General features: G+C 42.0%; 1 protein-coding gene across 4 annotated transcripts in view; it reads right to left on the bottom strand.

The window, feature by feature from the left end:
* Positions 1-18920, bottom strand: part of SNX11 (sorting nexin 11) — a 28182-nt gene extending 9262 nt beyond the window's left edge. Inside the window, exons 1-8 of one of the 4 annotated variants that reach the window (XM_077164651.1) lie at positions 18564-18920; positions 15384-15438; positions 14882-14968; positions 14468-14568; positions 12012-12107; positions 11584-11796; positions 10601-10894; positions 7240-7276 (exon numbers count right to left, since the gene is read on the bottom strand). In XM_077164651.1, the coding sequence (XP_077020766.1) occupies positions 7240-7276; positions 10601-10894; positions 11584-11796; positions 12012-12107; positions 14468-14568; positions 14882-14968; positions 15384-15425 (870 nt within the window). In that variant the 5' untranslated portion in view covers positions 15426-15438; positions 18564-18920. Of the gene's footprint in view, positions 1-7239; positions 7277-10387; positions 10895-11583; positions 11797-12011; positions 12108-14467; positions 14569-14881; positions 14969-15383; positions 15439-18377; positions 18505-18563 lie in introns of those variants that run through there. The other 3 variants (XM_077164650.1, XM_077164652.1, XM_077164653.1) reach the window with 3 other exon arrangements.
* Between the last annotated feature and the right edge of the window lie 9007 nt (positions 18921-27927).

Raw genomic sequence — 27927 nt, 5'->3', positions numbered from 1 at the left:
AGTTTATCTTTAAAACTGCCTCTGCAGAGTATCCCTGGATTGACTGTAGCCTTTCTCAGCTCAATTATGACTATATTATAGCCCTGGAGTTAAGACACCAATCTTATATTACCCAAAGAGAGAAAGTAGGGAGCAAATGGGGATGTTGTCTGTGGAGTCCACGTTTCTCAAAAGATCCCCTATGCCAGCCATTCATCTCCAGATCTTCTGTCTCAGGAGCAAAAACCAGAAGCCTTTATGTGTATGTGGTGAAGAAAGAGGTGAGAAAGGGGAACAACTTACGTCTGGGAGGAAAGAGAGAGAGAGAAGGAGGGATGGAGGGAAGGAGAGAGAAAGGGAGAGAGAGGGAGGGAGAGGAAGATGGAGGGAGAGAGAGAGAAAGAATAAGAATGCAATACAAAATTACCCATAGCATCTCCTCCATTTTACACAGGGTGTTGAAGGAGAAGGAACCACTAGGTGGCAGCATATGAGCAGATGAATCAAAAAGAACCAATTGCCTTCAGATTTAGGAACCCCTGCACCAATACCAACCTACAAATAAGGACAATGGGCATTGTTCTAAAGTATTGAAGAGCAGGGAGCAAGCAGGGGCTTCTTCATGCCCAGGGGTTCCGAATGCCCAGGGACTCAAGGCTGGAAGGCTGAGTGGCGAAGGGAATACCTTTGTGCCACTGCTCTGTGACTGAGAGGCTCACCTGGAAAGGGGACACCAGGAGAAGAGCAGTAACCGGGGCAGGATGTGAACAAGGGCAGGCTCCACTCTCTGCACAGTTCAGTGCTCTCAAATTAGCATGGCCATTGGCTTCTGGCATTTAAAACATGCACTCCTGCCACCATATCCCTGCCACCCACCCTTCGTGCATAGTCCCCTCTATACCTGGAGACCAGAGGAAATAAACATTTCTCAAACTGCAAAGGTCTTTTGACATATCTTTCCACCAAAGGGTAGGGACCACTCTTAGATCTCTGGCTCTTCTCGGTGTAAAACTTAATGGAAAAAAAAATCAAATTGGCCCTAAAAGATAGAAGAAAATGAACTGATTGAGAATCTGGTCTGGCCATCTCTGACACTGTTACACACAGGAAGAGATAGGGCAAGTTCAATGGGCATTCTCTGTCGGAGGAAAGTTGGAGAGGAGACCATTTGGAAGCAGCAAATTTCTACAGTGTGTCTGAAGGCAAACCACACCCAGCAAAACTGCTCCCCACTCAACTTGAAAGCCACCATTTTAGCCGACATTCCCAGACTGCAACTGACTAATCAGATTACCACTTCTTTGACTCCACTAACCAAATCCCCACTTCACTGCCTGCAATTCACTGGATAACGGGCATTATACCATCTAACTAACCACATTATACACAGATGGGTTTTTAATTGCCACTAATCGCTCTGACATGTGAAATAAGAGAGAGGCAAGGGTGGGAGGATATTTTGTTCCCTCCCTGATTTTGTGTAAAGGAAGGAAAGTAAAGCTAAGATTCTAAATGTAAAAAGCAAGTGAAGGGCAGGCCATGGTGGCTCAGCAGGCAGAGTTACTGCCTGCCATGCTGGAGACCCAGGTTCAATTCCCGGTGCCTACCCATGCCAAAAAAGAAGCAAATGAATATCTTCCTTTCACATAATAATTTATACAAAACTTAGTGACACACAATGGATGATCTGACCTGGTTTTAGTACAGTTTGACCTGTATTGTCCAAGCTGACACCAGACAATACTAAATGCTCTGAAAGGAATCTCTCATCTATTAAATGTATATCTTTTCTAGTGTCTTTTATCTTTTCTCACGTAGAAAAAAATAGCATAGACATTATTTTGCTATTATTTCAATATTAAATATTCCCATACAATGGTCTGTTTTACCTCTTGGAAATCTGTATTTAATTCAAAACCAACTGCATCTTTCCCTCTGGTGAATAAAAATTGGATAGAGAACTGGATTCCTATTAAGTCTCACTTCCTAAATCTAGACAATTTGATTGCATTCTAAGTGAAAGCAGTGACAAAACGTGGTGCCCTCCCTCCTGTTTGGTGTTTTGTTTTGTTTGTTTTTTGTTTTTTGGGCATGGGCAGGCTCCGGGAATCAAAACCCGGTCTCCAGCAAGGCAGGCAAGAATTCTGCCACTGAGCCACCATTGCACCGCCCAGTGTTTTGTTTTCATTTTTGTTTTTGAGACAGATGCTTTATCTAAATGTAGTACATAAGGAGTAGCCTAGATTTCTCATTCTCATTAACTTTTTTTTTTTTAAGCACATTAGGTTGCTCAGTTGTACCAGCTTATTTATAACTGGTTGGTTTTTGCAAGTGGCAGAACAGACGAGCTGAAAGGTTATAATTTGGTCAAAGTCAAGCAAACTCTGCTGTGGAAGAAGACGCGAAATGAAAGACCTTTGCTTGTTGAATTACTCGAGTTCTATGCAGTTAGAAACCTCCCATGAGACATTTTCAAATTCCAAATTTCATGCTGGCATCACAACAAATCCGTGGAGGCAATGCAAAGAGCAAGACAAGTGCATGGCGGGGCCGGGGTAGGGGTGGGGGTGTTCCTGCCTTGAAAAATCAGTCTAAGAAAGATGGAGATGAAGAGAAACAAAGAATAAAAGATAGCAATAAAAGTATGTTCTTAACAAAACTCTCAGATGCCAGGGACAGAGGTGCTTTAATCCTTGGCCAAAAAGCCTTCCCACACCTCTCCCCAGCAGGAGCCACTCTGGAGGGATAGATCTTGAGTGACACTGATTTGTTGATTCCCAGAGCACCATGTTAATTTCCAGAGCACCAGTAAAATCTGTGGAGCTGACTTTAGAAAAGCAACCCTCTATACAGAGGATTATCTCTGCTACACAACCCAGTGACTCAAACTAATTTTCTGGTTTGTGGATTACCAAGTCCCTTGCTCCTCCCCCTTCCTTCTTGCCCAGCTATTTCATTTCCTGTTAGTACTTAAAGAGACTGGGTAGGGAATTTGAAACTTGCAACTAGAAAGAGATTTTTCTTTTTCAAGAGATTTGAGTTACTCCATTTCCCTATCAAAAACTGTTCAGAAAACATGACTGGGTTTTTTTTCTCTTAGAATGAATTGATAACCATTCTCCTGCAACTCTTTGGCATTCAATCAATGATACATTTTATGATGTAGGCCACGTTGTACAAAAATATCCTACAAATATAATGGCAAAAAAAAAAAAACCCACCACAAACCACTATTAGAGGAAACTGAGTCACAATTAGTAGAAAGATCATGTAATTTATCCCCAAACTAAAACACTTTTTGAGAGTGAAATAGAGCGATTAACAATGATGCCAAGGTAGCAGGTATAAACCAGGATGTGTAGTCACTCTAAAAATAAAACAATGGGCTTCCCAGTGAACTGGGCAATAGGCAACAGCTGGAGAGGTTACCTGGCTCTCCTGGTGCGAAGTTTGGCACTATCCTTTTTAATGAAGTCCTGTCCCCTGCAGGCCAGGTTCCTATGCAAACCCTGCCAACTGGACTTCCTTTGCCTGGTGCCCAGGCCGTTCTGAGAGGCCTGGCATCTCTGGCATCAAGCCAGTTGTGGGGCTACCCAACTGTCAGCAGCTATATGTGCTCAATTCTCTCCTGAGGACCATCGTAGCCAGTTGCCCCTCCACCTGGCAGAGTGCCACAAAGGAAGCACTTCTGTGTCACTAGGCAATCATAAGCCACTTCCTTGCCTCCTGTGATGGGAGTGAGTTCCAAGGTTTCTAGTGCTGGTTCTCAAAGAAGGCATCTGGTTCCACTGCAGACACTCTCAACGTGATGGTGAGCATCTGGCCACCTTTTATGCCCTGCATCTCATCACAGAACAGAAAACAAGCTATGAACATTTCCCTTTTACTCATGGTAAGACACTGGCATTGATTTGCCTTGAATCATCAAGGTGGTACATTCATGCCACCTATGTTTACTGGATGCCCCCCATGTGTAGACACTATGCTAACCTGGCACTTACATATTCCACCTCTGGGAAAGCACCTGGCATCGGAAGATTTTAATTTCTTCAACATAACCAATGCAGAGCTGTGGAAGTTTAAGAGGGGAGGAGCTTTGGGCTTTTTACTTCATTTTGTTAGTGCAGAGTTTCTCAACTTCAGCACTATTGACATTTTGGGTCAGAAAACTCTTTGCTGTTGGGAGAGGGGGCATTGTAGGATGTTTAGCAGTATCCCATGCCTCTGTCCACTAGATACCAGTAGCAACCCTCCTCCATCATCACCACCCCACCCCACTCAGTCATGACAACCAAAAATATCTACAGACATTACTAAATGTCCCTTGCAAGGTAGGGGTAGGGGCACAGGGGAAGTAGAAAGAGATTGTCCTTGGTTGGAAAACACATTTGGGGCATGCTTAGGTCCAAGCACAGAGAAGGTGCCCTGCCTTCTAGATGTTTGTACCATAACCACTGGATTATGGTGATAAGGAGAAATTTAAGGCTGGGTTGGGAAGCGATAAACACCAAGAATCGCTCAGAGATAAAGAATAGCAAACCGGCCCCTATGCTCCACAAGCACCTCTGAGATTTGCTCACCTGTGCTGCTTCAGATTTCAGCCATGGACTAAGAAAATGCTGTAGTTGAGTAAGACGGTACTCACTGATTTTGAGACAATGAGTCTCACAGGTCTAGAGCTAAGTGGTTGCTATTCCTTGTTTCCCTCTTCTGTGGCAAAAATCTAAAAGGGAAACACTGCAACTCTTGATCAGGACTGAGTGAAATGCTGTCTTCTATTTCTCTCAGCACAATCACAGAAGACACTGCAGCTTAAAGGGGACTGTTCTGGTCCCCGGCTTTACCCAGGGTAGGGCTGGTACTATGCACTGCCCATGTGGGTGTTGACTGCAGTCCCCAGGCAGACATGGGGAGACGCAGGACAGATTTGCCATCTTGCTGCTGTGATTTTCCTAGTCTTTCATGTTAGTTTTGGGGGGAAGGTTTTCTTATTCAAAATGACTCCCAGAAGCCCCATGAAGAACCAAAAAATAAAACAAAACCAAAAACCACTAACCAAAGCATACTGCCTCCTCAGGAGGCCAAAACAGGATGAGGGGGCCAGTGCCTTGGTTGTCCTTTGCTGCATGGGCCAAATAGGAGGGCATAGTTGGCCCATGTGCTGGCCAGAGCCCTGCTGATGCTGCCTCCCAGGGGCCCTGCATTGGAGACACCTGGAAGGGTTATTAGCAGGATTGGAACTCATCCCTCTGCTGGGACTAGATCATAATTACAGTAATTTTCTAACAGAGCTCGACAGTAGGACTGTTTAATCAGCATCTGACTCCCTTGTGCTCCCAGCCCTCATCACTCAAGGAGAGGAGTGGGATGGCTCTTAAAGAGACAGTGCCCGCCTTTCAGCATTTTGAACAGATGTGCCCTAATTGATAGAATATATCTAAGTCTCGTAGCTTCTAGCAGGCAGGTTGCATTGCCTCCAACAAACCACCTTGGGTGCTCACCATTCTGGAGTTTCTGCTGGAGGGATTCAGGTCAGGCTGCTGGTGGGCCTGCCTTCCCACACCAACACAGCCACCAGAGAAGGAATACTCGCATTCACGGTGGGATTAAACAAGCTAGCCCCTTCCAAACTGGCAGAATGAAAAAGTACCTGGCTGACCAGGCAGGAAGGACAAACTGGACAGCCATGGATAAGAAAGTTTGGGACTATATATATATATTTATATATATATATATATATATATAGGATGCTTCCCATAATCCAAAGATATCAGAAGTATCTCTTCTGTTCCCCCTTTTCAGGGAAAAAACCTTAAGGACTTTCAGGGAGTCTCAAGTTTCTCACTCTAGTTTTGTCATCTCTCCATACTTATTCTTCATGTTCCTTTTCACTGCTGTCTTCCGAATGGGAATAAAATTATTCACTTTGCTAATAGAGTCAGGAGCACTGTCTCCTAAAGAACGTGGCTCATTATCCTTGTGAGCCTAAGTTGGTCATGGTTATCATATCTTGAGATTTAAGGCCTCCAGTTTTCCAGCTCTAAATCCAGCCACAGCGAGATAGAGCTATTTTTTTTCCCCTAGAAGTTATTTCTCTAATAAAATGCCAGAACTGGCTCCTACTGCTTTGCTGGTAAGCCAAATGAACACTCGGTCTTTGTAGTTGGTCCCCAAGACATTTAGAGAGAACTAGGACAGGAGGCAGATGAGACAAAAGAGGGGGCTTCCATTGTGGGTTGAGGAAACACTCAACAAAGATGTAGTGGTAAGAATAGGAAGGGGGATGCTGGCCTACAGTCTGAAGAAAGGTTACCTTGAACCAGGCTACGTGCAGAGGGTTGCCAGGGAGGGGCCAGCTTAGGATCCATGCCCAGTGCTTGACTGAGGAAGTCGCTATCTCATGCTTTGCTGGTTATCTGCTTGGCTTCAGCTGTGTCTCAGCTGGCTGCTCACACATCAATCCACAGATGCCACTCCAGCACCGATTTAAAGCTGCAGCCTCTGTGAGACAGCATAGGAGCTGGGCTGTTCCCATCCTCCCTATCCCTAGATTAAGAATCTTCAGCAATCTTTATTCTACACTGTAAAAGGCTTATGGGTAAGAAAGTATAAAAACCCCGGCCTCCACTAGGTCCTGACCAGGAGTAGGACCACAGCAGAGCACAAATCACTCATGTCAGAGACATTCCTGAGTCTGCTGGAACTTCTTATCTGACTCTGGGCAAGTTTCCTCCTCTGGTACTTAGGTTCCCAATAAATGATGGTATTTATCTCCAAACCCTGTAAAAATCCTAAGAAATCCTAAAAAATATCTATAAATATGTTCATAGCATATTTATTCCTAATATCCCAGACTGGAAAGAGTCCAGGTTTCTATCTATAGGAAAATACATAAACAATTGGTGGTAATTCATACAATTGTAAATTATTAAGTATTTTAAAAATTAACTACTGATATATACAACATTCTTATATTAAGTGAAAGAAGCCTTGCCCAACATAGTTCATAAAGTAGGATTTGATGAACATGAACTCCTAGAACAGGAAAAACTGATCCATGGTAGAAAACAAAATCAGAACTCTGGTTATCTTTTAGGAACAGAGTTCAGATTGACTAGGTAGGGGTTGACATGAGAGTTATTTATGGAGTGAAGGTTAATGACTATAACTTGATAGAGATTTGGTTACACAGGTGTATATGCTTGTTAAAATTCATCACTTAAAGGCGGTGCGATGGTGGTGCAGCGGCAGCGTTCTCACCTGCCATGCCGGAGACCTGGGGTTCGATTCGCAGTGCCTGCCCAAGTTTAAAAAGAAAAAAAAAAATCACTTAAGACAAGTATACTTCATTATATGTAAATATTAAATATAAATGAATGAACATATTGAACTCTTAAGAAAAAAAGAATCTTCAGCAAAAGCTGAGGAATTAAACAGCTGAGGCTTATAAACAAATTCATGTCCAAATATGGAGCTAACTTGATGCCCATTTGGACAGTTAAAAAGTCATGAGTTAGGAGGATTTAGGGGGTGAAAAGTCATGGCCCACGCACACAAAGCTACCAGAGAGGGAATGGGGCACCCAGGACTTGATGTTGTAGATCTAAGGCATTAGTAATCAAAAAAATTGAAGACTGTGGATGAGCTCCAAGGTCTGAAAACAACTCTGAAAAAACTTTACAGGGACTTTTTTTCTGTTACTGTTGGGTTTAATTCTTCTGCGTATATATGTGTATGTGCTGTTTTTTTAATAAAAGCTTGGATTTGCGTCTTTCATGTGAATATACTCTACAACCATAAAAAACATGTTTTTCAAAACAATCTCAGCTCAGTTTCCTTAGCTAGAAAATGAGCCTAACATTTGTCCTGCCGTCTTCACTGGGCCCTATGGACATCAAATAAAATAATGTATACAAAGCTTATTTTTATATAAGAAAACCAACCAACTCCCCCCACCCCCAAACACATACACATTTCCTCCCACAAAATAAAACTAAATTCATAAGCTTTGGCTCACTTATCCTAGGTAATAGGATGTCTAGTCTTGGCCCATGGAAGTAACTGTCAGAAGAAAAGTGACTAATTCAGAAACAGAACATGCCCCAAACCAAATTCAAAACAAAATACATTTTCATTCTAAAACCAACTCAGTGGGCTACTCCCTGCCATTTCCCACCTTCCATATGGAGGTTATCAGTCACAGTGGCTAAACCTGAGCACACAGAGGGACACAGCAAATGTGAGAAGGCAAATGATACTGCCTGGGTGGAGAAGAAAATGCGTTTTCATTTGCTGTTTTTCTAGTACACCCAGGCCCATATTAGAAAAACTCTTGCCATTCTTAGGACAGCCCCTTCCATGGCCTATACACACAACTCAAGACCAGGAGGGGATGGTGCCTGGCCTTGGATTAACTGAGGTGCTGTTGTATGCACTGCTGCTAATGGATCATTAAAAAAGCCGGGAGTCAGAAAAATTACATTCATGTCTTTGAATGGCTCCTGCTGTCCCAGCAGCCAACCCTGCTGGCAGAACTAGCTGCTGAGCACCAACTTCAGGAAGAAAAGGAGAGAACAGAAGAAGGCCAAACCAGCTTGCTGTTTTTTTGGCTGAGTAGGGAATTGATACAGACCACCTCCGGCTCCTGTCTGAAGTTTTGAGATCAGAGAGCTTCAGGCACAGCTGGGTTCACAGCTGCACCATTTGGAGCACTGGACTCATTAATATTCATGAACCATCCCCACCAATCGGCAGAGCGGGTGCCATTAGCTTAGCATCTGTCGGGTTTTTGTGAGGATGTGTATGTAGTTTTTTTCCTCTTTTAAATGAACTTCTTTTGACATTTTGGATTTGCCTCTGTGGGTTTTCTATGGCGCCTTGCTCTGCCGCATCATATAAAGGAGAGACACAGGGGAGGCAGGCAGGAAAGAAGGATGAGTACCAGCCAGGGCTTTGCATCTGCCTGTTGACAAACTTTATTTCTCTTTTAGCACCTGGCACCTCAGACAGGCTGTGAGAATGGAAGCAGCATCAGGTAAATTATACCTAACAAGGTTCATGCCCAAAACTGAGAACTGCATCCTGGATCTTTGGAAGACAGTCCTGCCTCCAGTAGTGAACTTGAGCTGCACACACAATGGAGAACCGCAGTGCACGGTTCTGAACCATTATTTCCACATTGATAAATTCATGATTTATGAAAGTAACAACTGCCAGCTCCCACTCCTCTCCTTCTCTGCTACAGCTTGTTAGACACAAATTGCAACAACAGTCTTAAATACTTGAATTTTATTTCAGGCCAAAGCCCCTCAACTCTGAACTAAATGCCATGACAGTCTCACAGCCTAGACTGCTAGTTTAAGAGCCCACAGACAGGGTGGGATGGCCAGAGGAGGGAGGGAAGTGGGGATGGGGGAAGAACCATACGCACACAGACTGGAGTGCAGAGTGGCCCAAAACACCAGCAGCACTCATCTTCTACCAGCTCTATCTCTCAGTGGAGAGGAATTATGGCAGCAGGAGGCAGAGCACCTCATTGTCTGAAGGCAGGCATGCTGGTCCTCATGTCCATCCCCAGGGCCCTCTCACAGGGGCAGAAACTAGGCCCTTGCACTCCACTGGACTGAACACCAGGCCTCCCTGCAACCTACCATGGTGGCAGAAACGCTGAGGGCAGGGGCTGTCATAAGGGAAGAAAGGAGCTCACTCTAATCCTATAGAAAAGAGAGCCAGTCTCTGCTTTATAACTAGAAGCAACGGTTAACAGCCCAGGACAGTCTTTTCCAAAGCAACGACGACTCCTGGGTCCAGTGGAGCTGTTGTCCTTACCCTCTGACTGTTACCCAACACTTTTTTTTTGTTTTGTTCTAACATGGGCAGGCACCGGGAATTGAACCCAGGTCTCTGGCATGGCAGGTGAGAACTCTGCCTGCTGAGCCACCATGGCCCACCCCCACCACCTCTTTTTTACGGTGGACCATGAGCTATTTCATGGGTCCCAGGCCCAAGCCAGGCTTAGGCCTTAGATGCGCTGGAAACCACAGCTAACAGGAGTCACAGCAGCAATTCTGTTCAGTGTTATTAGTGGAGGAAAAACAGGGAGGGGGGACAGTAGATTATTCAGTATGTTGTCCACTCAAGCAGTAGGCAAGAGACCAGCCTGCCAGAAATAAAGTGCTCCAGGGGCTTCAGTAAAAACAGAACACACCAAGATGGGTATAAAACTACATAAGTATCCCTGTTGGGACAGTATTCAATATGGCAGCTTAGGTGCTACCACTTACAGGTACCCAAAATCAGTCACCTGAGATGGTGCTCCTGGATCTATAAACAAACATCTGAAGAAACTCAGGTTCCAGGAGAGTAAATATGAGGTTCTGTTTAAAAATCAACAGCCTCTGGGCCTTACTCTTATCAAACATCTGTACAGTGTTTATTCCTACAGCAGACTCATGTGGACTTGTCATGACAGACCTCTGCAACCAAACCAGAGGTGACCATAGGTGACTAAGCCCAACCTTCCAGGAGCCAAGGCCTGTGCCCCAGCCCACCCAAGCAAGTCTCCTTCCTGCATATCTCCATCCACCTTGGAGCAGAGCCCAGAGCTTAGACCAGTGCTCACTTTTCCAAGACTGTATCTAAGTGACCAGGGTCCAAAGGCAAAGGCAAAGCATGAAATAAAGGGGCTGAGTGGTCCCCTCCCGTGGCCCTCCTCATAGGCTGAAGAGCAGAGGTTCCCTCATCAGGTCTTGTAAAATCACAGCATGATGGTGAGGAGAGGGGTGGGAGAGTAGGACTCTCCAAGGAAGGGGCTTCAGAGTCAACAACAGGAGCCCACACTGCTAAATGGTCCTTTTCTTCACCAGCAGGTGGTGAGGGAGAATTCCTCCTACCAGACCTTGGAAGAAAGCAGCAACTGGAAGAGAGCAGGAAAGGAAAAAGAAGGGCATGAATGAAACAAAAATTAATAGATAAACCCAAGGTGATGTATCTACACACAGGATATTATCCTGCCATAAAAAAGCATGCAGTTCCAATACATACAACTTGGAGAAACCTTGAAAACAATATGCTAAGTGAAAGAAATTAATCACAATCACGTATCATATGATTCCATTTATATGAAATATCTAGAATAGGCAAATCCATAGAGGCAGAAAGTAGTGGTTTCTAGGGGCTGAGGAACAAGGGTGGGACAAGGTGGCTGCTAAAGGGGATGGAGCTCCTTTTAGGGTAATGAAATGTTCTAAAATTGGTTGTGGTTACTGATGATTGTACAACTCTTGAGAATATACTAAAAACTACTCAACTGTATTATGGTATGTGAATCCTATCTCAATAAAACCCACTTTAAAAAAAAAAAGAAGAAAGGAAAGGAATAAAGAACAGGACAAAAACCCCTTTATCCCCAGGCTTCACTAGGAGTCCTTGCTACCCAATGGTGGGTTAACACAGATTCTCTCAGGATGAGAGAACCATGCACATGCAGAGGAGACTGGAAAGGACACCAACACTGCGGCAGTACTCCCTATCAAATGGAGGCCCCACTCGCCTGGGTTCCAATAATGCTACCCCCTAGTTTCTCAAAAAGAAAGCTTCTGTTACCTCTTTGACTGGTCTCCTTTGGCCAGGTGAGAGGAGTCCTGCTGTTCTTCTTGGACCCAGCCACAGTTTGACATAGCATAGCGAAGAATGGCATCTGAAACACTCATGGGGCTTCGGCCCTGAACACAGGCCTCTATCTCGGGTACAGAAAGCTGACTTTGCAGGAAGAGGTGCAACTGGCTGTCTGACAGGAGTACCACACTCTGCAAGACCCTGGAGCAAACAAGGTGGCACAAAACAGAGCATCACCCTGAGGAGCTGTTCTCCATTCCCAATCTCAGAAGGGCTTCTGGCTTGAGGTGCAAGAAAAGTACATACCACAAACATGCCTACGTGTGAAGGGCCCCTTCCAGCCTGGCACTTTACCTCCACTACCACCACCACAATAACCCCCAAGCATCCAGTACCAGCCCGTTTCACCCACTCACTTTTCAAGAAAGTGCTGCAGACCTTGTCGTCGCTTCTCAATGAACTCATCTGAGCAGCCAAAGAAGGTCGACTTCCCAGGAAGTTCAGGTACAGGCCTGTGGGGTCACATAATGTAACACCCAAGATAAGGGTAACATACAAAACAGTCAGTCAGCCCATGATCAAAGAAATCCCCTGAAAAGAGGCCTAATTCAACTTTTAATAAGGGGAAGGGAGCTAATATTTATTGACTGCATACCGTGTACAGGTAATGTTCTAAATGTTTTCTAAACATTATTTCATTTAATCCTCTCTAAAATCCCATGAGAAAGATATTAGGGTCCCCATTTGAGTAGTAAGGAAACAGTATCAGAGAGTGTTTGGTTTAAAATTGTTGTGTACCCTAGAAAAGCCATGTTCTTTCAATCTTGATCCAATCTTGTTCAGGCAGCCATGTTCTATAATCCTGATTAAATATCAGGTAAGGTAGAACATTTTGATTAGGTTGTTTCCATGGAGATGTAACACACCCAATTGTGGGTATGGCTTCTTGATTAGATTATTTCCATGGAGAGGTGATGCTCCCACCATTCAAGGAGGGTCTTGATTAGTTTACTGGAGTCCTTAAAATTTTTGCAAAGAGCTCAGAGCCAAAACAGACAGAGATGTTTGGAGATGCAGAAAGAAAACCCCTGGGGAAACTGTTTGAAACCAGAAGCCAAAGGACCAGCAGACACCAGCCACATGTGTTTCCAGATCGGCCTTTCTTGAGTCAAGATATCTTTCTCTGGGTGCCTTTGTTTGGTCATTTTTATGGCTTTAGAACTATAAACTTGTAACTTAATAAAATCCCTTTATAAAACCCAACCCATTCCTGGTATATTGCATCTCCACGAACATATACAAACTAAAACAGAGAGGTTAAATCCCTTTCTTAGTTTCAAACAGCTAGTAAGCAGCAGAGCTAGTGTGGTAGTTAGGTTCTGGTGTCAATCTGGCCAAGTGATTATGCCGAGCGGTCTGGTTAGCAAGCACTTGCCTGACTGTTACTGTAAGGATATTTCATGGCTGGCTGATAAACCAGAAGGCTGGTATATTAAATCATCAGTCAGTTGATTGCATCTATGGCTGATGACATCTGTGATCAACTAAGGTGCATCTCCCACAAGACAATCCGAATACCTGAAGGTTTTTAGGGAACAGGAGAGACTCACTGCTTCTTCAGCCAGCGAGCCTCTCCTGTGAAGTCTGTCCAGACCCTTCATTAGAGCTGCCAGCTCCACAGCCTGCCTTATGGATTTTGGACTCTTCCATTCCCGTGGATGCATGAGAACCTTTATAAATCTCATAATTACAGATCTCTCCTGTTGTTTCTCTTTCTCTAGAGAACTCTGATTAACACAGCTGGTATTTGAACCAAGTCTATGATTTAAAGCTCACACTGCTACATTACATTATTTACAAACCAATTCCTACCATCAACTCTTATTTTAAAAAGGAAGAAATCTTTCTTAGTGGAGACATGGAGAATTCTGGCTCCTTGTGTGTAAATTAACACTGCCTACTCCAATCCCAGAAGATCACATCCTTGGAGTTTTCTAAAAGTAGTTGAGTTGCAGCAAGTCATCTGTAAATTCTTTTTTTTTTTTTTTTTTTTTTTGGTTTTGCCTGTTTTTTTAAATTTATTTATTCATTAATTTTAAAAAATTAACATCAAATGAACTAAAACATTAACATGTGATCACACCTGTAAATTCTTTAAGCTGTCCTTGCTACTCTTATGAAGTATGGCAGATACTTTCTTAAAACCACAGGCCGGCCTAGATGATACAGCTCTGTTACAGGAACTGAGGGAATCACCTGCTTTTGAAGGCCTGATCCAAGACAGTGGCCCCCTCAGTCCCACACATTAACAACTAACTGGCTTATTACTCAACAGGCCACCTGTCACCACTGGACATTCTGAGACCATCCTGAGGTAGCATCACTTTTAGAACTTATGGGGAATTAATGCTACTGCCTTTTCTAAGGCTCTTAATCTGGTATTCCTCTGGAAATGGGGTTCTGCACTAAAAGAAAGATGGACGGAAAGACAAAGAGGAAGAAAGAAAGACAGGAAAAAAGAAAAATCACAATTTTTACCTTTCAAAAGGGCAGGAATACCCCCTGTCAAATAAGGCCAGGTACTTAAAAGTTTCTGATAACTAGTAAAAAGGATATTAAAAATGTAAGAAGTACATTCCATAAAAAAAGAAAATATTTTCAATGTTTCTATGGCTTTGTTAGGTCAAAATATCAGAAATGAGAATTATGTCCTGCTTTCTTCCACTGACTTGAAAACTTAATTTCAGAACACAATTCCTAATTTCCTTAATGCTTGCTGCAAGTTTTTTTTTTTCACTGTAAATTCCATTTCCCAGGAAAGCACTTAAAAAGCCAGTCTCAGACCCAAGAAGGAAGCAAGATGCAAACTCACACTAAACCAGCATTTCTCTGTAGCTGCTTTCTCAACCACACAAACTCACGGTAACGGCGCCGCACACAGGACGTCTTGGCAGTAAAGGCCTTGCTGTTTGTCTACAGGAGAAAGTACATAAAAAGAGTTTAGTGAAGAAGGACCCAGCTTACATGAGCTCCCCATCATCAATCTCATTTAGGATCCAAGCTGACAAGCCATGGACCTGTGCTTCCCTGATCAGCGGTACAAACTACAGCAAAGTACCCAAAAACAACTCTCAAGCCTACCCAAGCTCTCTTTCCTCTACTCCCTCCTTTTCCTGTAAGTCTTCTGTCTCAGTCTGCCAGCAACACCCACAAACAGGTCCCACCTCAGCATTAGCCCTCAGCCCTGGAGGGTGTTGACCTCAATAAAAAAGCTTGATGCACTTACATGGAGGAATATCTTATAATCCACATAAGAATTCCAGGAGCCCTCATTCTGCACACGGGGTTCCTGAACACGCACAGTGATCACCTCCTGCAGGTAAGAAATACTCCCTCAGCTTCAGCTCAGCCATCTACTAAGGAAGCTTTGACAATACAGGTTGCCAGATTTTCCCACTCAGATAGTATCAACTTTCATTCATTCAATTCAACAAATATTTATTAAGCATTCACACTGATCTAGGCCCTAAGGACAGAGCATAAACAAGAGACAAAAATCTCTGCCCTCATAAAGCTCACATTCTTGTACATTCCAACATTCCAACCAAGGGAAAAGTTAGTCAAAATCGATTTCCTTCTACTGACTTTATTTCAAACTCACTAGAACCAACAAGGTATTACTGTACGAAGAGCAGTAATAAAAAATGATTTATATCTCTGTGCTCTCCCTTTTCCCAAATCATCTTTCCAGCTTTTACCCACCTGTTCCCTGGAGACCACACTCTTACCTCCTGCTCTTGGTTCTCCGACATTCTACACCAAAAGCCCATTGGGAGAAAACATCTGATGAGGGACAGAGAATGTGGAGAACAATTGTGGTTAGTAAGCCTCTATAATCACTCTGTATAGGGCAAAACCCTAAAGAAGTCTAACTGACCCCTTGGGGAAACCGAGGTGACTCCTTTTATTCTTGTGTAAAACTTAAAGAAGAAGAAAAAACAAAACAAAACAAAAGCCCCACAGTAGATGAGTACTAGGTTAAATGCCCTAAGGGATTTGCCTCCCTCCTCAGACCACTGTCAAGATCCTCAACTAGGCCACCTCTCCCCAAAACATGTTGAGGGTTGCGCAGTGTTTGCCTTAGATATCCACAACAGGCATGTTTATTTGTAGAACCTTTCTGCTGTGAGGGCTGCAGATAGAGCAGTGTCTTATGGGCACTGTGAGAAAGCATAGCTTTGAAAATGAGCCTAACATTGCCCCCTCCTGGCTGTTTAGAGACAGCCAAGCCTCCACAATCACCAATACTCTTGAGTCTCTGTTTTGCTAATCCAAGCACCTCCCCACAAGTGAATCATAGAGCTGGAGCACTGAAGGGAGCACCCGAGTGAGTGCCCAATTGCAACCTTTCCTTACCTAATTTGCTCTCTGTAACCTGAGCCAATAGCTCTAATCATTTCCTCTCTGAATATGCCATCTGGTTTGTAACTTTGTCCAAGCACCCCACAGCTGCACAGATCGACTTAGGATGCTCTCTGCTCCTTTGTAAAGATTCATTAAAGCCTAAACCCCTGCATTCCCCCAGTGTGGCAGTTTGCATGTGCAGCGACATGGCCCACTCCAACAAGAGGAAAATGAAGGCTGCAAAGAAGGGTTACTCAAGTCCAAAGGGGCCCATGATGCCACCTTCTGTTAAAATACAGCACTAATCTTGTTACTCCTAGAACCACTCCAACAGCATCTGCACTGGCTGCCACTCTACCTCCTTCTCCTCTCTTAAGAGCAGAACAATAAGGTTTAATTTCCCTTTCCAATTTACCTTGAAATAAAAACTGACTTCAGTCAATATGTACTGCCAACAAATGAGCTGGGCTGGCTCCTGGGAAAACAAGACTATCTCTAAGCTCTCTATACCCTCCTCCCCCTTGCCCATTCACACACCCACTCATCTTTACAGTTCCAAAATTGATTTTAAACACATTCTCTGATTAGTTCTGCCTTACCATTACAAGTGCGTGTAATGAGTTTCCTTCTAATTTATGTTTTGTTAGCACAAGGTTAACCTTTCAGGAGAAATGTTTCATTTACACCACGAAATTAGCAAACAGATTTTCCTATTTTTTCCCAATATCCCAGAAGGTCTCTCTACAGACAGACATTGCATGCAGAGACATAGCTGCATGGTATATAACATAATTATACTATGCTGTCAAGCAAACCCTAGGTTTTTTTATTTTAATACCATCTCAAACAGCATTCTTGATGACAGTCTAATTTTTCCTCTGATGCAGCTACCAACTTAAAGGGGTCCGGAACAAAAGTAGAACTTCCCATTCTATCACAATCAGTGTATAACATCCCAGATGTATGCAGTCAAATGCCCATGACCAAAAAGAGCAGGAAGACTTTCTGTGACCAGTTAATCTCCTTGGGTTAAAAATTTTTTTTCTCTTCTCTTTTCAGGTATTTGTCCTCAGAGCAAAGTTAAATATTCTAAACAGTTTTTCACAGAAATAACCAATAGGAAAAATGATGGCAAGGAAATTATAGTCATCCACACACTCACAGGAGCACACACATCTCCTGTGCATTGAAAGGTTTGGCATATAAATAAATAGTCATCTCATTCTCTTGCCCTAGGACCCTGCACCATACCACCTCCCTGCTGAAGATGCTCTTCTTTCCTTTGGAGTATTTTACCACTTATAAATAAGTAACTATAAATTGTGTTTTTTAAAAAAACAAATCCTAGGCCTCCAAGATGCTATATACTTAAATCTAAATTTAGAGGACAATAAGAAAGTTTTAATTGTACCTTTCAATTAAAAAACACTGCAACAAAACAAAAAGACCTAGATTCCAACGAATACTTTCCAGCAACTACTCTTCTCCATCAGCTTCCTCCCCATAAATACAACTTCACAGGAAGAAATAAATCTCTGTTCTGCCCTTGGAAGGAAAGCAGGAAGCTCTATGATCTGGGAGATGGGTCTGTGTGTCATCCATATAAGGATAGAGTCAGTAGCCTTCTCAGTTACTCACAGAACTCACTCAGCACTGAATCAATCACAACTGAAGCTTCCTTCACTTTCTCCACCAGTACCAGCACCAGTATCTCAGCTTGGAGAACCCAATGCTTTGCTATTTACAAAGTAGGTTCGTTGTAAGGCCTTCCAGTATTATAACAATTCAAGGTAGAAATTCAAGACTTAAGTCCCACCATTTTCTCTCCCATCTATGACTCCAAGAGACAGGTTTAAAAAAAAAAATCAACTGATCAATGTAGATTGAAGCCCTGGACCTCCCAGCCTTTCTTACTCATTCTTGAGCCCTAGATGCCAGATGAGTTGGAAACTCAAAAAAGCTCTCCTCCCTAAATAACCACAGATACTAGAGGAAGCTCCTCTCTCTGACCAAGTACGGTGACCTAAACCAAGCAGCCCCAACCTTTTGTCCAGATGTAAACTGGGATGGAACCGATACCTGTTCCTTCTTCCACTTGGAAGGTTAAGTCATAAAGGTGGCCAAAAAGAAGCGCAGGAGTCTCCTGGGATCCGCAAAACACTTTCCATTACTCCCTAGTTCCAGGTATTTAGATAAAGGTCCCCAAACCCTTGAACTCCGGCCACTCCTCCTACATTCTTAATGAACGAGGAGCAAAAGGGCCACACATCCTTTCTCCTTTTCCTATTAAGTTTGGGAACTGGGAAAGAAAAAGAACTTATACTTTCAAATAAACTGGAAAACCGGGTTTTCATCTTTGTTCCCGAGCAAACCCCTACCTTTATCCTATAGGGGAAAAGTTCCTTTCTCAGTCTGTCCAACGGGATCCCGACCCCAAGCGCCACAACTGATGTTTAAGCCCGCGCGCGGCTTCCCACCTGAAAGCGGCACCGACTCTCTGGCTGCCCCTCCCGAGCCCCCTCATCTGACAGCAGCACTCTCTACCCGCGCCGCCCGGAACGCACCTCCTTACCTGACAGCAACATCCACTCCCTGCAACGACACCACCAGCACCCCACCATACAGTCAGGCTTGCGGCATCTCCTTCCGGGTGAGCTGCCGGTGCCCGGGTGCACGACGGGATGCGGTTCCCGACACGCCGACGCTGGGTACCCGAGAGGCCCCACCCCTGCGGGCCTGGGCTCTCAGGGGCGGTTCCGGCTCCCGGGGCAGCACGGCTTCGCCCCGCCCAGACCCCGGGCCACGAGTCGGGATTCCCCACGACTCGCTTCGGGCGCCGGAGGGTGAATGCTCGGTGACGCGAGGGCAAATGGGCTCCGACGTCTCATCCCGGGCCGCTTCCCGCCCAGCGTGTGGGCCCAGCCAATCAGTGGCCAGGGAGCGTCTTTAAAGGTCTGAAAGTGGGTCGGACAGCTGAGATGTGTGAAGAGGTTGGTATTGTTGTTTGCCTTCTGCAAAGGGCAGTCTTGAGTGTGGGAAGTTCCGGGAAGGAAACGCCCACATTCCTAGAGCCTCTGTAAGTCTCGAGAAAATCCCCATTTGAACTACCTAAGTGGCTGTTCCCCAGCGGAGGACTCAAGGGGACTCCAACGCAGATTCGTGAAACCTCATGTTGTCAGAGTGAAACCCAGACTTGAGAGGGTCTAGCAGCTCTCAAGCTTGTTTTGAAACAAGCCCAAAGAAGGATCGCAGTTAGTAAGAAAGAAAAATATGTGAATATGAAGATTCTTTTTTGTCGTTGAAATACCTTTTTAGCAGCCTGTTTAAAGGTAATTTTGTAAGGGATCAGGAGCTCGACCCCAGCCGAGTAGAAAGTACCCCCCAGACCCATGAAGAACAACCGGTAATGGGGTCAGGATGTGGGAATCACACAAACCTGTTTTTGCAAAAGCTAATAGCACCCTTTGCTTCTGTAGATAAGCTTGCTTACAGCTGCAAAACCAGGATGTGGATCTGTGAAACAAACGCCACTTCTCTGCTTCTGTGAATAAGCTTGCGGTTCCAGCCTTTATAAGCCCACCCTGCAAGCCTCAAGGTGCTGCTCTCTGAATCCTCCTGCTTGGGATTTCTGAGGCAGTCGACGGCCGACTAATAAAAACTCCTAACTGACTTGCAATTTAATATTGTGTGGTCTTTCTGTTGGTGCGCCCCACTACATTTGGTTGGAGGCCCCAGCAAGATCTTCCCTAACGGGACATTTGGTGGCCACAGGTCCGGGGAGTTGCCCCCGCAACTGGGGTCCGACCTAGGGGAAGGCCTCGGAGAGACGGTCCTCCGCCCCAGGTAAGGACCGGGAACTGGGCTGATTCCCCAGACTCCAAAACTATAAAAAATTGGTTGGTGTGCCCCACTAAAATTTTAACAAAGATATTATCACGGAAACAATAGGGTCACAAATACGAGCACTGGAGTTAGGGTCCCTAGAAAGTGGCGTTGAACTGGTCCTAAATATCTGTAAATCTATTTCCTCATGTATAAAGTGAAGATTATTGCACATACCTAAAGCAGAGTTTCTCAGACATTTTAGTCTAGAGATCCTTTGCATTCTTAAAAATTAAGGACCCCAGAGAGCTTTTGTTTGCGGAATATTCACCATATCAGAAATTAAAATTGAGAAATTTTTAAACATTAGTACATTTAAAACAATAAACCTTACATGTTAACGTTATATTTTCCAAAACAAGTGAGTAGAGCAGCATTGTATTACAATTTTAAAATCTCTTAATGTCTAGCTTAATGGAAGACAGCTAGATTAATAGAAGACAGCTAGATTCTTGTACTTTTGCTTCTCAGTCACACTGTTGTGCTGTGTTGTTTTGGTTGAAGCATATTGAAGAAATTCCCATCTCACACAGATAAATAGTTGAAAAAGGAAGGAGTATATTTAGCCTTCCATTTACATAACCTTGTTAATTGCACAACAATGCTGCAAGGCAGGACTAAATATTTTCATGTTTTAGATTTTTATGGAGGTTGACGCTCAGAGAAGTTAACAGCTTGTCTAATTTGCACAGCAGGCAAATAGAATCCAACCTAGTTCAGACTGATTCCAAACTTCTCATCTTTTTTGCAACGTCACACTTACATTCCTTGAGATTTTAGAAACTTGGTGTGACAGAAACATTTCCTGTGGGCATGAGCAATGCCACTTCAAATGTTCCCTTGAGCAAGATTACTATGACTAAATTGCCATTGCTTCTAAAAAGAGAAGAAACTCTGATGATGTGAGTAATTTAAAATGTCACCATTTTTGTGGGAAAAGAACTAGCCCCATTTAATTCCAACAGACTTTCATAATGGATGTTGTTAATGCAGAAACTTTAGGCTTGTGCATTTGACATCCATCCCTGGCAGAATGCCAGAACAGATTAAAAATGAAGTTTTTAGTTAATTGACTGCAGATAGCACAAACCAGTGGTGCTTGACTACACAGAAAGAGAAGGTAACGTTTGGCTGCCTTAATTCAAGAATGGCATAGACAAACCAATCACAAGTAAAGAAATTGAATCAGGCATTCAAAAGCTTCCCAAAAAGAAAAGTCCAGAACCAGACGGCTTCACATGTGAATTCTACCAAACATTCCAGAAAGAATTAGTACCAACTCTGCTCAAACTCTTCAAAAAATCGAAGTGGAGGGAAAGTTACCTAATTCATTCTATGAAGCCAACATCACCCTCATACCAAAACCAGGCAAAGATATTACAAAAAAAGAAAACTACAGACCAATCTCTCTAATGAATATAGATGCAAAAATCCTCAACAAAATTCTAGCAAATCGAATCCAGCAACACATTAAAAGAATTATACATCATGACCAAGTAGGATTCATCCCAGGTATGGAAGTATGGTTCAACATAAGAAAATCAATTCATGTAATGCACCATATCAACAAATCAAAGCAGAAAAATCACATGATCATCTCAATTGATGCAGAGAAGGCATTTGACAAGATTCAACATCCTTTCCTGTTGAAAACACTTCAAAGGATAGGAATACAAGGGAACTTCCTTAAAATGATAGAGGGAATATATGAAAAACCCACAGCTAATATCATCCTCAATGGGGAAAAATTGAAAACTTTCCCCCTAAGATCAGGAACAAGACAAGGATGTCCATTATCACCACTATTATTCAACATCGTGTTGGAGGTTCTAGCCAGAGCAATTAGACAAGAAAAAGAAATACAAGGCATCAAAATTGGAAAGGAAGAAGTAAAACTATCACTGTTTGCAGACGATATGATACTATATGATGAAAACCCGGAGAAATCCACAACAAAACTACTAGAGCTAATAAATGTGTACAGCAAAGTAGCAGGTTACAAGATCAACATTCAAAAATCTGTAGCATTTCTATACACTAGCAATGAACAAGCTGAGGGGGAAATCAAGAAACGAATTCCATTTACAATTGCAACTAAAAGAATAAAGTACTTAGGAATAAATTTAACTAAAGAGACAAAAGACCTATACAAAGAAAACTACAAAAAACTGTTAAAAGAAATCACAGAAGACCTAAATAGATGGAAGGGCATACCGTGTTCATGGATTGGAAGACTAAATATAGTTAAGATGTCAATCCTACCTAAATCGATTTACAGATTCAATGCAATACCAATCAAAATCCCAACAACTTATTTTTCAGAAATAGAAAAACCAATAAGCAAATTTATCTGGAAGGGCAGGGTGCCCCGAATTGCTAAAAGTATCTTGAGGGAAAAAAATGAAGCTGGAGGTCTCAAGCTGCCGGACTTTAAGGCATATTATGAAGCCACAGTGGTCAAAACAGCATGGTATTGGCATAAAGATAGATATATCGACCAATGGAATCGAATAGAGTGCTCAGATATAGACCCTCTCATCTATGGACATTTGATCTTTGATAAGGCAGTCAAGCCAATTCACCTGGGACAGAACAGTTTCTTCAATAAATGTGCCTAGAGAACTGGATATCCATATGCAAAAGAATGAAAGAGGACCCGTATCTCACACCCTATACAAAAGTTAACTCAAAATGGATCAAAGATCTAAACGTTATGTCTAGGACCATAAAACAGTTGGAGGAAAACGTAGGGAGATATCTTATGAAACTTACAATTGGAGGCGGTTTTATGGACCTTAAACCTAAAGCAAGAGCACTGAAGAAGGAAATAAATAAATGGGAGCTCTTCAAAATTAAACACTTTTGTGCATCAAAGAACTTCATCAAGAAAGTAGAAAGACAGCCTACACAATGGGAGACAATATTTGGAAACAACATATCAGATAAAGGTCTAGTATCCAGAATTTATAAAGAGATTGTTCAACTCAACAACAAAAAGACAGCCAACCCAATTACAAAATGGGAAAAAGACTTGAACAGACACCTCTCAGAAGAGGAAATACGGATGGCCAAGAGGCACATGAAGAGATGCTCAATGTCCCTGGCCATTAGAGAAATGCAAATCAAAACCACAATGAGATATCATCTCACACCCACCAGAATGGCCATTATCAACAAAACAGAAAATGACAAGTGCTGGAGAGGATGCGGAGAAAGAGGCACACTTATCCACTGTTGGTGGGAATGTCAAAGGGTGCAACCACTGTGGAAGGCAGTTTGGCGGTTCCTCAAAAAGCTGAATATAGAATTGCCATACGACCCAGCAATACCATTGCTAGGTATCTACTCAAAGGACTTAAGGGCAAAGACACAAACGGACATTTGCACACCAATGTTTATAGCAGCATTATTTACAATTGCAAAGAGATGGAAACAGCCAAAATCTCCATCAACAGAAGAGTGGCTAAACAAACTGTGGTATATACATACAATGGAATATTATGCAGCTTTAAGACAAGATAAACTTATGAACCATGTAATAACATGGATGGACCTAGAGAATATTATGCTGAGTGAATCCAGCCAAAAACTAAAGGACAAATACTGTATGGTCCCACTGATGTGAACGGACATTCGAGAATAAACTTGAAATATGTCATTGGTAACAGAGTTCAGCAGGAGTTAGAAACAGGGTAAGACAATGGGTAATTGAAGCTGAAGGGATACAGACTGTGCAACAGGACTAGATACAAAAACTCAAAAATGGACAGCACAATAATACCTAATTGTAAAGTAATCATGTTAAAACACTGAATGAAGCTGCATCTGAGCTATAGGTTTTTGTTTTGTTTTGTGTTGTTTTGTTTTGATTTTACTATTATTACTTTTATTTTTTTCTCTATATTAACATTCTATATCTTTTTCGGTTATGTTGCTAGTTCTTCTAAACCAATGCAAATGTACTAAGAAATGATGATCATGCAGCTATGTGATGATGTTAAGAATTAATGATTGCATGTGTAGAATGGTATGATCTCTAAATGTTGGGTTAATTTCTTTTTTTCTGTTAATTAAAAAAAAAAAAAAGAGAAGGGATAATTGGAGATGAAGGGATACAGACTGTACAACGGGACTGGATATAAAAACTCAGAAATGGACAGCACAATACTACCCAATTGTAATGCAATTATGTTAAAACACTGAATGAAGCTGCATGTGAGGTATAGGTTTTTTGTTTTTGTTTTTTTTGTTTTTTTTTTCTTTCTATTATTGTTTTAATTCTTATTCTGTTGTCTTTTTATTTCTTTTTCTAAATCGATGCAAATGTACTAAGAAATGATGAATATGCAACTATGTGATGTTATTAAGAATTACTGATTGTACATGTACATTGAAATGATTTCTAATTGTTTTGTTAATTCTTTTTTTAATTAATAAAAAAAAAAAAAAAAAAAAAAAAAGAAAGTAGAAAGACAGCCTACACAATGGGAGACAATATTTGGAAACAACATATCAGATAAAGGTCTAGTATCCAGAATTTATAAAGAGATTGTTCAACTCAACAACAAAAAGACAGCCAACCCAATTACAAAATGGGAAAAAGACTTGAACAGACACCTCTCAGAAGAAGAAATACAAATGGCCAAAAGGCACATGAAGAGATGCTCAATGTCCCTGGCCATTAGAGAAATGCAAATCAAAACCACAATGAGATATCATCTCACACCCACCAGAATGGCCATTATCAACAAAACAAAAAATGACAAGTGCTGGAGAGGATGCGGAGAAAGAGGCACACTTATCCACTGTTGGTGGGAATGTCAAATGGTGCAACCACTGTGGAAGGCAGTTTGGCGGTTCCTCAAAAAACTAAATATAGAATTACCATACGACCCAGCAATACCATTGCTAGGTATCTACTCAAAGGACTTAAGGGCAAAGACACAAACGGACATTTGCACACCAATGTTTATAGCAGCATTATTTACAATTGCAAAGAGATGGAAACAGCCAAAATGTCTATCAACAGACGAGTGGCTAAACAAACTGTGGTATATACATACGATAGAATATCATACAGCTTTAAGACAGAATGAACTTATGAAGCATGTAATAACATGGATGGACCTAGAGAACATTATGCTGAGTGAGACTAGCCAAAAACTAAAGGACAAATACTGTATGGTCCCACTGATGTGAACCGACATTAGAGAATAAACTTGGAATATGTCATTGGTAACAGAGACCATCAGGAGTTAGAAACAGGGTAAGATAATGGGTAATTGGAGCTGAAGGGATACAGACTGTGCAACAGGACTAGATACAAAAACTCAAAAATGGACAGCACAATACTACCTAATTGTAATGTAATTATGTTAAAACATTGAATGAAGCTGCATCTGAGCTATAGTTTTTTGTTTGTTTGTTTGTTTATATATATTTTTTGTATTTTTTATTTTTATTTTTCTCTATATTATCATTTTATTTCTTTTTCTGTTGTCTTGCTATTTCTTTTTCTAAATCGATGCAAATGTACTAAGAAATGATGATCATACATCTATGTGATGATATTAAGAATTACTGATTGCATATGTAGAATGGAATGATTTCTAAATGTTGTGTTAGTTAATTTTTTTAATTAATAAAAAAAAAAAAGAATGGCATAGAGCACCATGGCAGTGATAGCTCTCTCTACTTTGAAACATAAGAGCCAGAATTTACCTAAAAATGAAATATATTATATCTGAAAACAGTTGTCCAAGATGTACAATTTAAGGAAATGACAGCCTAGAAAAGCAAGGTCTTAGGTTTTTCATAAAGGCCAAATTCAATACCAGAAAGACCACATGAAAGAAGAGATTAGGTTGACTGTGTGGCTACAGCAGCTAAAACTAGGGAAAGTATGTGGCATTTATATGGGGAACAGAAATCAGCTCAATGTGAGGCGTTAAGGATGGCAGCATTTTATTCAGGCAGGACTATGGTTTCGGAATTATGTTACTGGAAAAAGGCCACGGATTCTTTTGCCCGACATGCTCAATAACCAATTCCTGAGACACCGGGGTTTCAAAGTGTTCTGGTTTGCTAGCTGTCAGAATGCAATATACCAGAAACGGAATGGCTTTTTAAAAGGGGAATTTAATGAGTTGCTAGTTTACAGTTCTAAGGCTGAGAAAATGTCCCAATTAAAACAAGTCTAAAGAAATGTCCAATCAAAGGCATCCAGGGAAAGATATCTTGGTTCAAGAAGGCCGATGAAGTTCAGGGTTTCTCTCTCAAGTGAGAAGGCACATGGTGAACACAGTCAGGGCTTCTCTCTCAGCTGAAAGGGCACATGGCAAACACGGTGTCATCTGCTAAAGCTTTCTCTCCTGGCTTCCGGTTTCATGAAGCTCGCCAGGAGGCATTTTTCTTCTTCATTTCCAAAGGTCGCTGGCTCGTGGATGCTCTGCTTCGTGGTGCTGCAGCATTCTCTGCTCTCTCTGAAGCTCTCATTCTCCAAAATGTTTCCTCTTTTATAGGACTTCAGAAACTAATCAAGACCCACTCAAATGGGTGGAGACATGTCATCCCCTAATCCAGTTTAACAACCATTCTTAACTAAATCACATCACCCAGGGAGATGATCTCATTACAGTTTCAAACACACAGCACTGAACAGGGATTATTCTACCCTTAAGAAATGGGATTTATATCAAAACATGGCTTTTCTTAGGGGGCATGCTTCCTTTCAAACCAGCACACAAAGACAAAGAGTTTATTTCTAGGCGCATAGTAGGAGAGCAGATGGCCCATTGGCCCAAAATCTATCTCCCCAAGTTTACGGGGGTTCAAAGTTTTTAAGGATTTTAACAAGGGCAGATGAGATCATTTTTAATAGCAAATTCAAAGGAGAATAGGAAACGTGTTATCATTATCATTTCAATAGGAGAACATAAGTTGAAAGGAGGGGAGGCAGAGGTTTCACTTCAATACTAAAGGTGTAAGCCAAAAGGAAGGGAGACAAGTTATCTTTTAATAGTAGAGTCTAGCTGAAATGATTTACAAAATGTCTGGGGCTGAAGCTAGTCATAGGCTGACTTCAAATTCTTCATTAGGACTTTTGCCCTACAAGAAAATGACCAAATAAACGGAGTAACAGCTCCTGCAGTCACAAAGACCCAAGATAAGAGCTTTACAATCATTTCCGATATCAGGGCATCTGAATTTATAGTTTAGGGTATTCCCCTCTGTCTACTCCAGTATACCAGAAAGCAAAAAGCAGTATGATTCAGTAATCAAAATCATTGCTTAGATCTTGGTTTCTCGGTTACAATTAGAAATAAATTCAAATCTTTATTCCACCAGTTTTTTGTGAATATCATTGAACAATGAATGGTACAAGATTATACAACCTTTAAGCCTTCTCTGAAAAACAGAAATAATAATTTCCACCTCCCAGGCTGCTGTGAGAATTAAATAAAATCAATTGAGGGCTTATCAGAATTCCTAGCACTATAGTAAACACTTAATTATAGTAGCTATGTCATTAAGACTAATTTTCTCATTATTTAAGTTTTCAAAACAGAATAGAATGCTTCAAGAGGGAGTGAGTAGATGAATTTTTGCTTCTTTCTGAAGACCTAACCCACATCCTTGGGAAGAATTGCCCTCTTCAGTATGCTCCCTGAGCCCCCTTAGCAAAACTGTTAAGATACTGTCCGCTTGTTACATGGCAACTCTCTTGAGTCCTGCCCAGTGCCTGGTTCAGTGTAACAGTTCTATAAATGCAGACTTCTTCATTCTGGGGTAAAGTGCACTAGATTTTAATAGCCTTTCCCCTTTCCCCCTGATTAGAAGGCTACTTTAATATTTAAAGGAGTTATCGTCACCTGATAGAAGTTCTCTTTAGTTATTGATTGGGTAGGAAAAAGAAGATAGTAAAAAAACCACAAATCTGAGGTGAGCAGAAGAGATGAAGAAAAGCTTGATCGCCTCCATTTTCACTGTCAGGCAGGAGAAGATCTAAGTCATTAATCATTTATTCAACAAATACTTTTTACTACT

The sequence above is a fragment of the Tamandua tetradactyla genome, chromosome 6 (genome assembly GCF_023851605.1).
Source record: "Tamandua tetradactyla isolate mTamTet1 chromosome 6, mTamTet1.pri, whole genome shotgun sequence".
Taxonomy (NCBI): Eukaryota; Metazoa; Chordata; class Mammalia; order Pilosa; family Myrmecophagidae; genus Tamandua; species Tamandua tetradactyla.
Note: the sequence above shows the minus strand (reverse complement) of the source record. Positions and strands in the feature narration are given on the sequence as shown.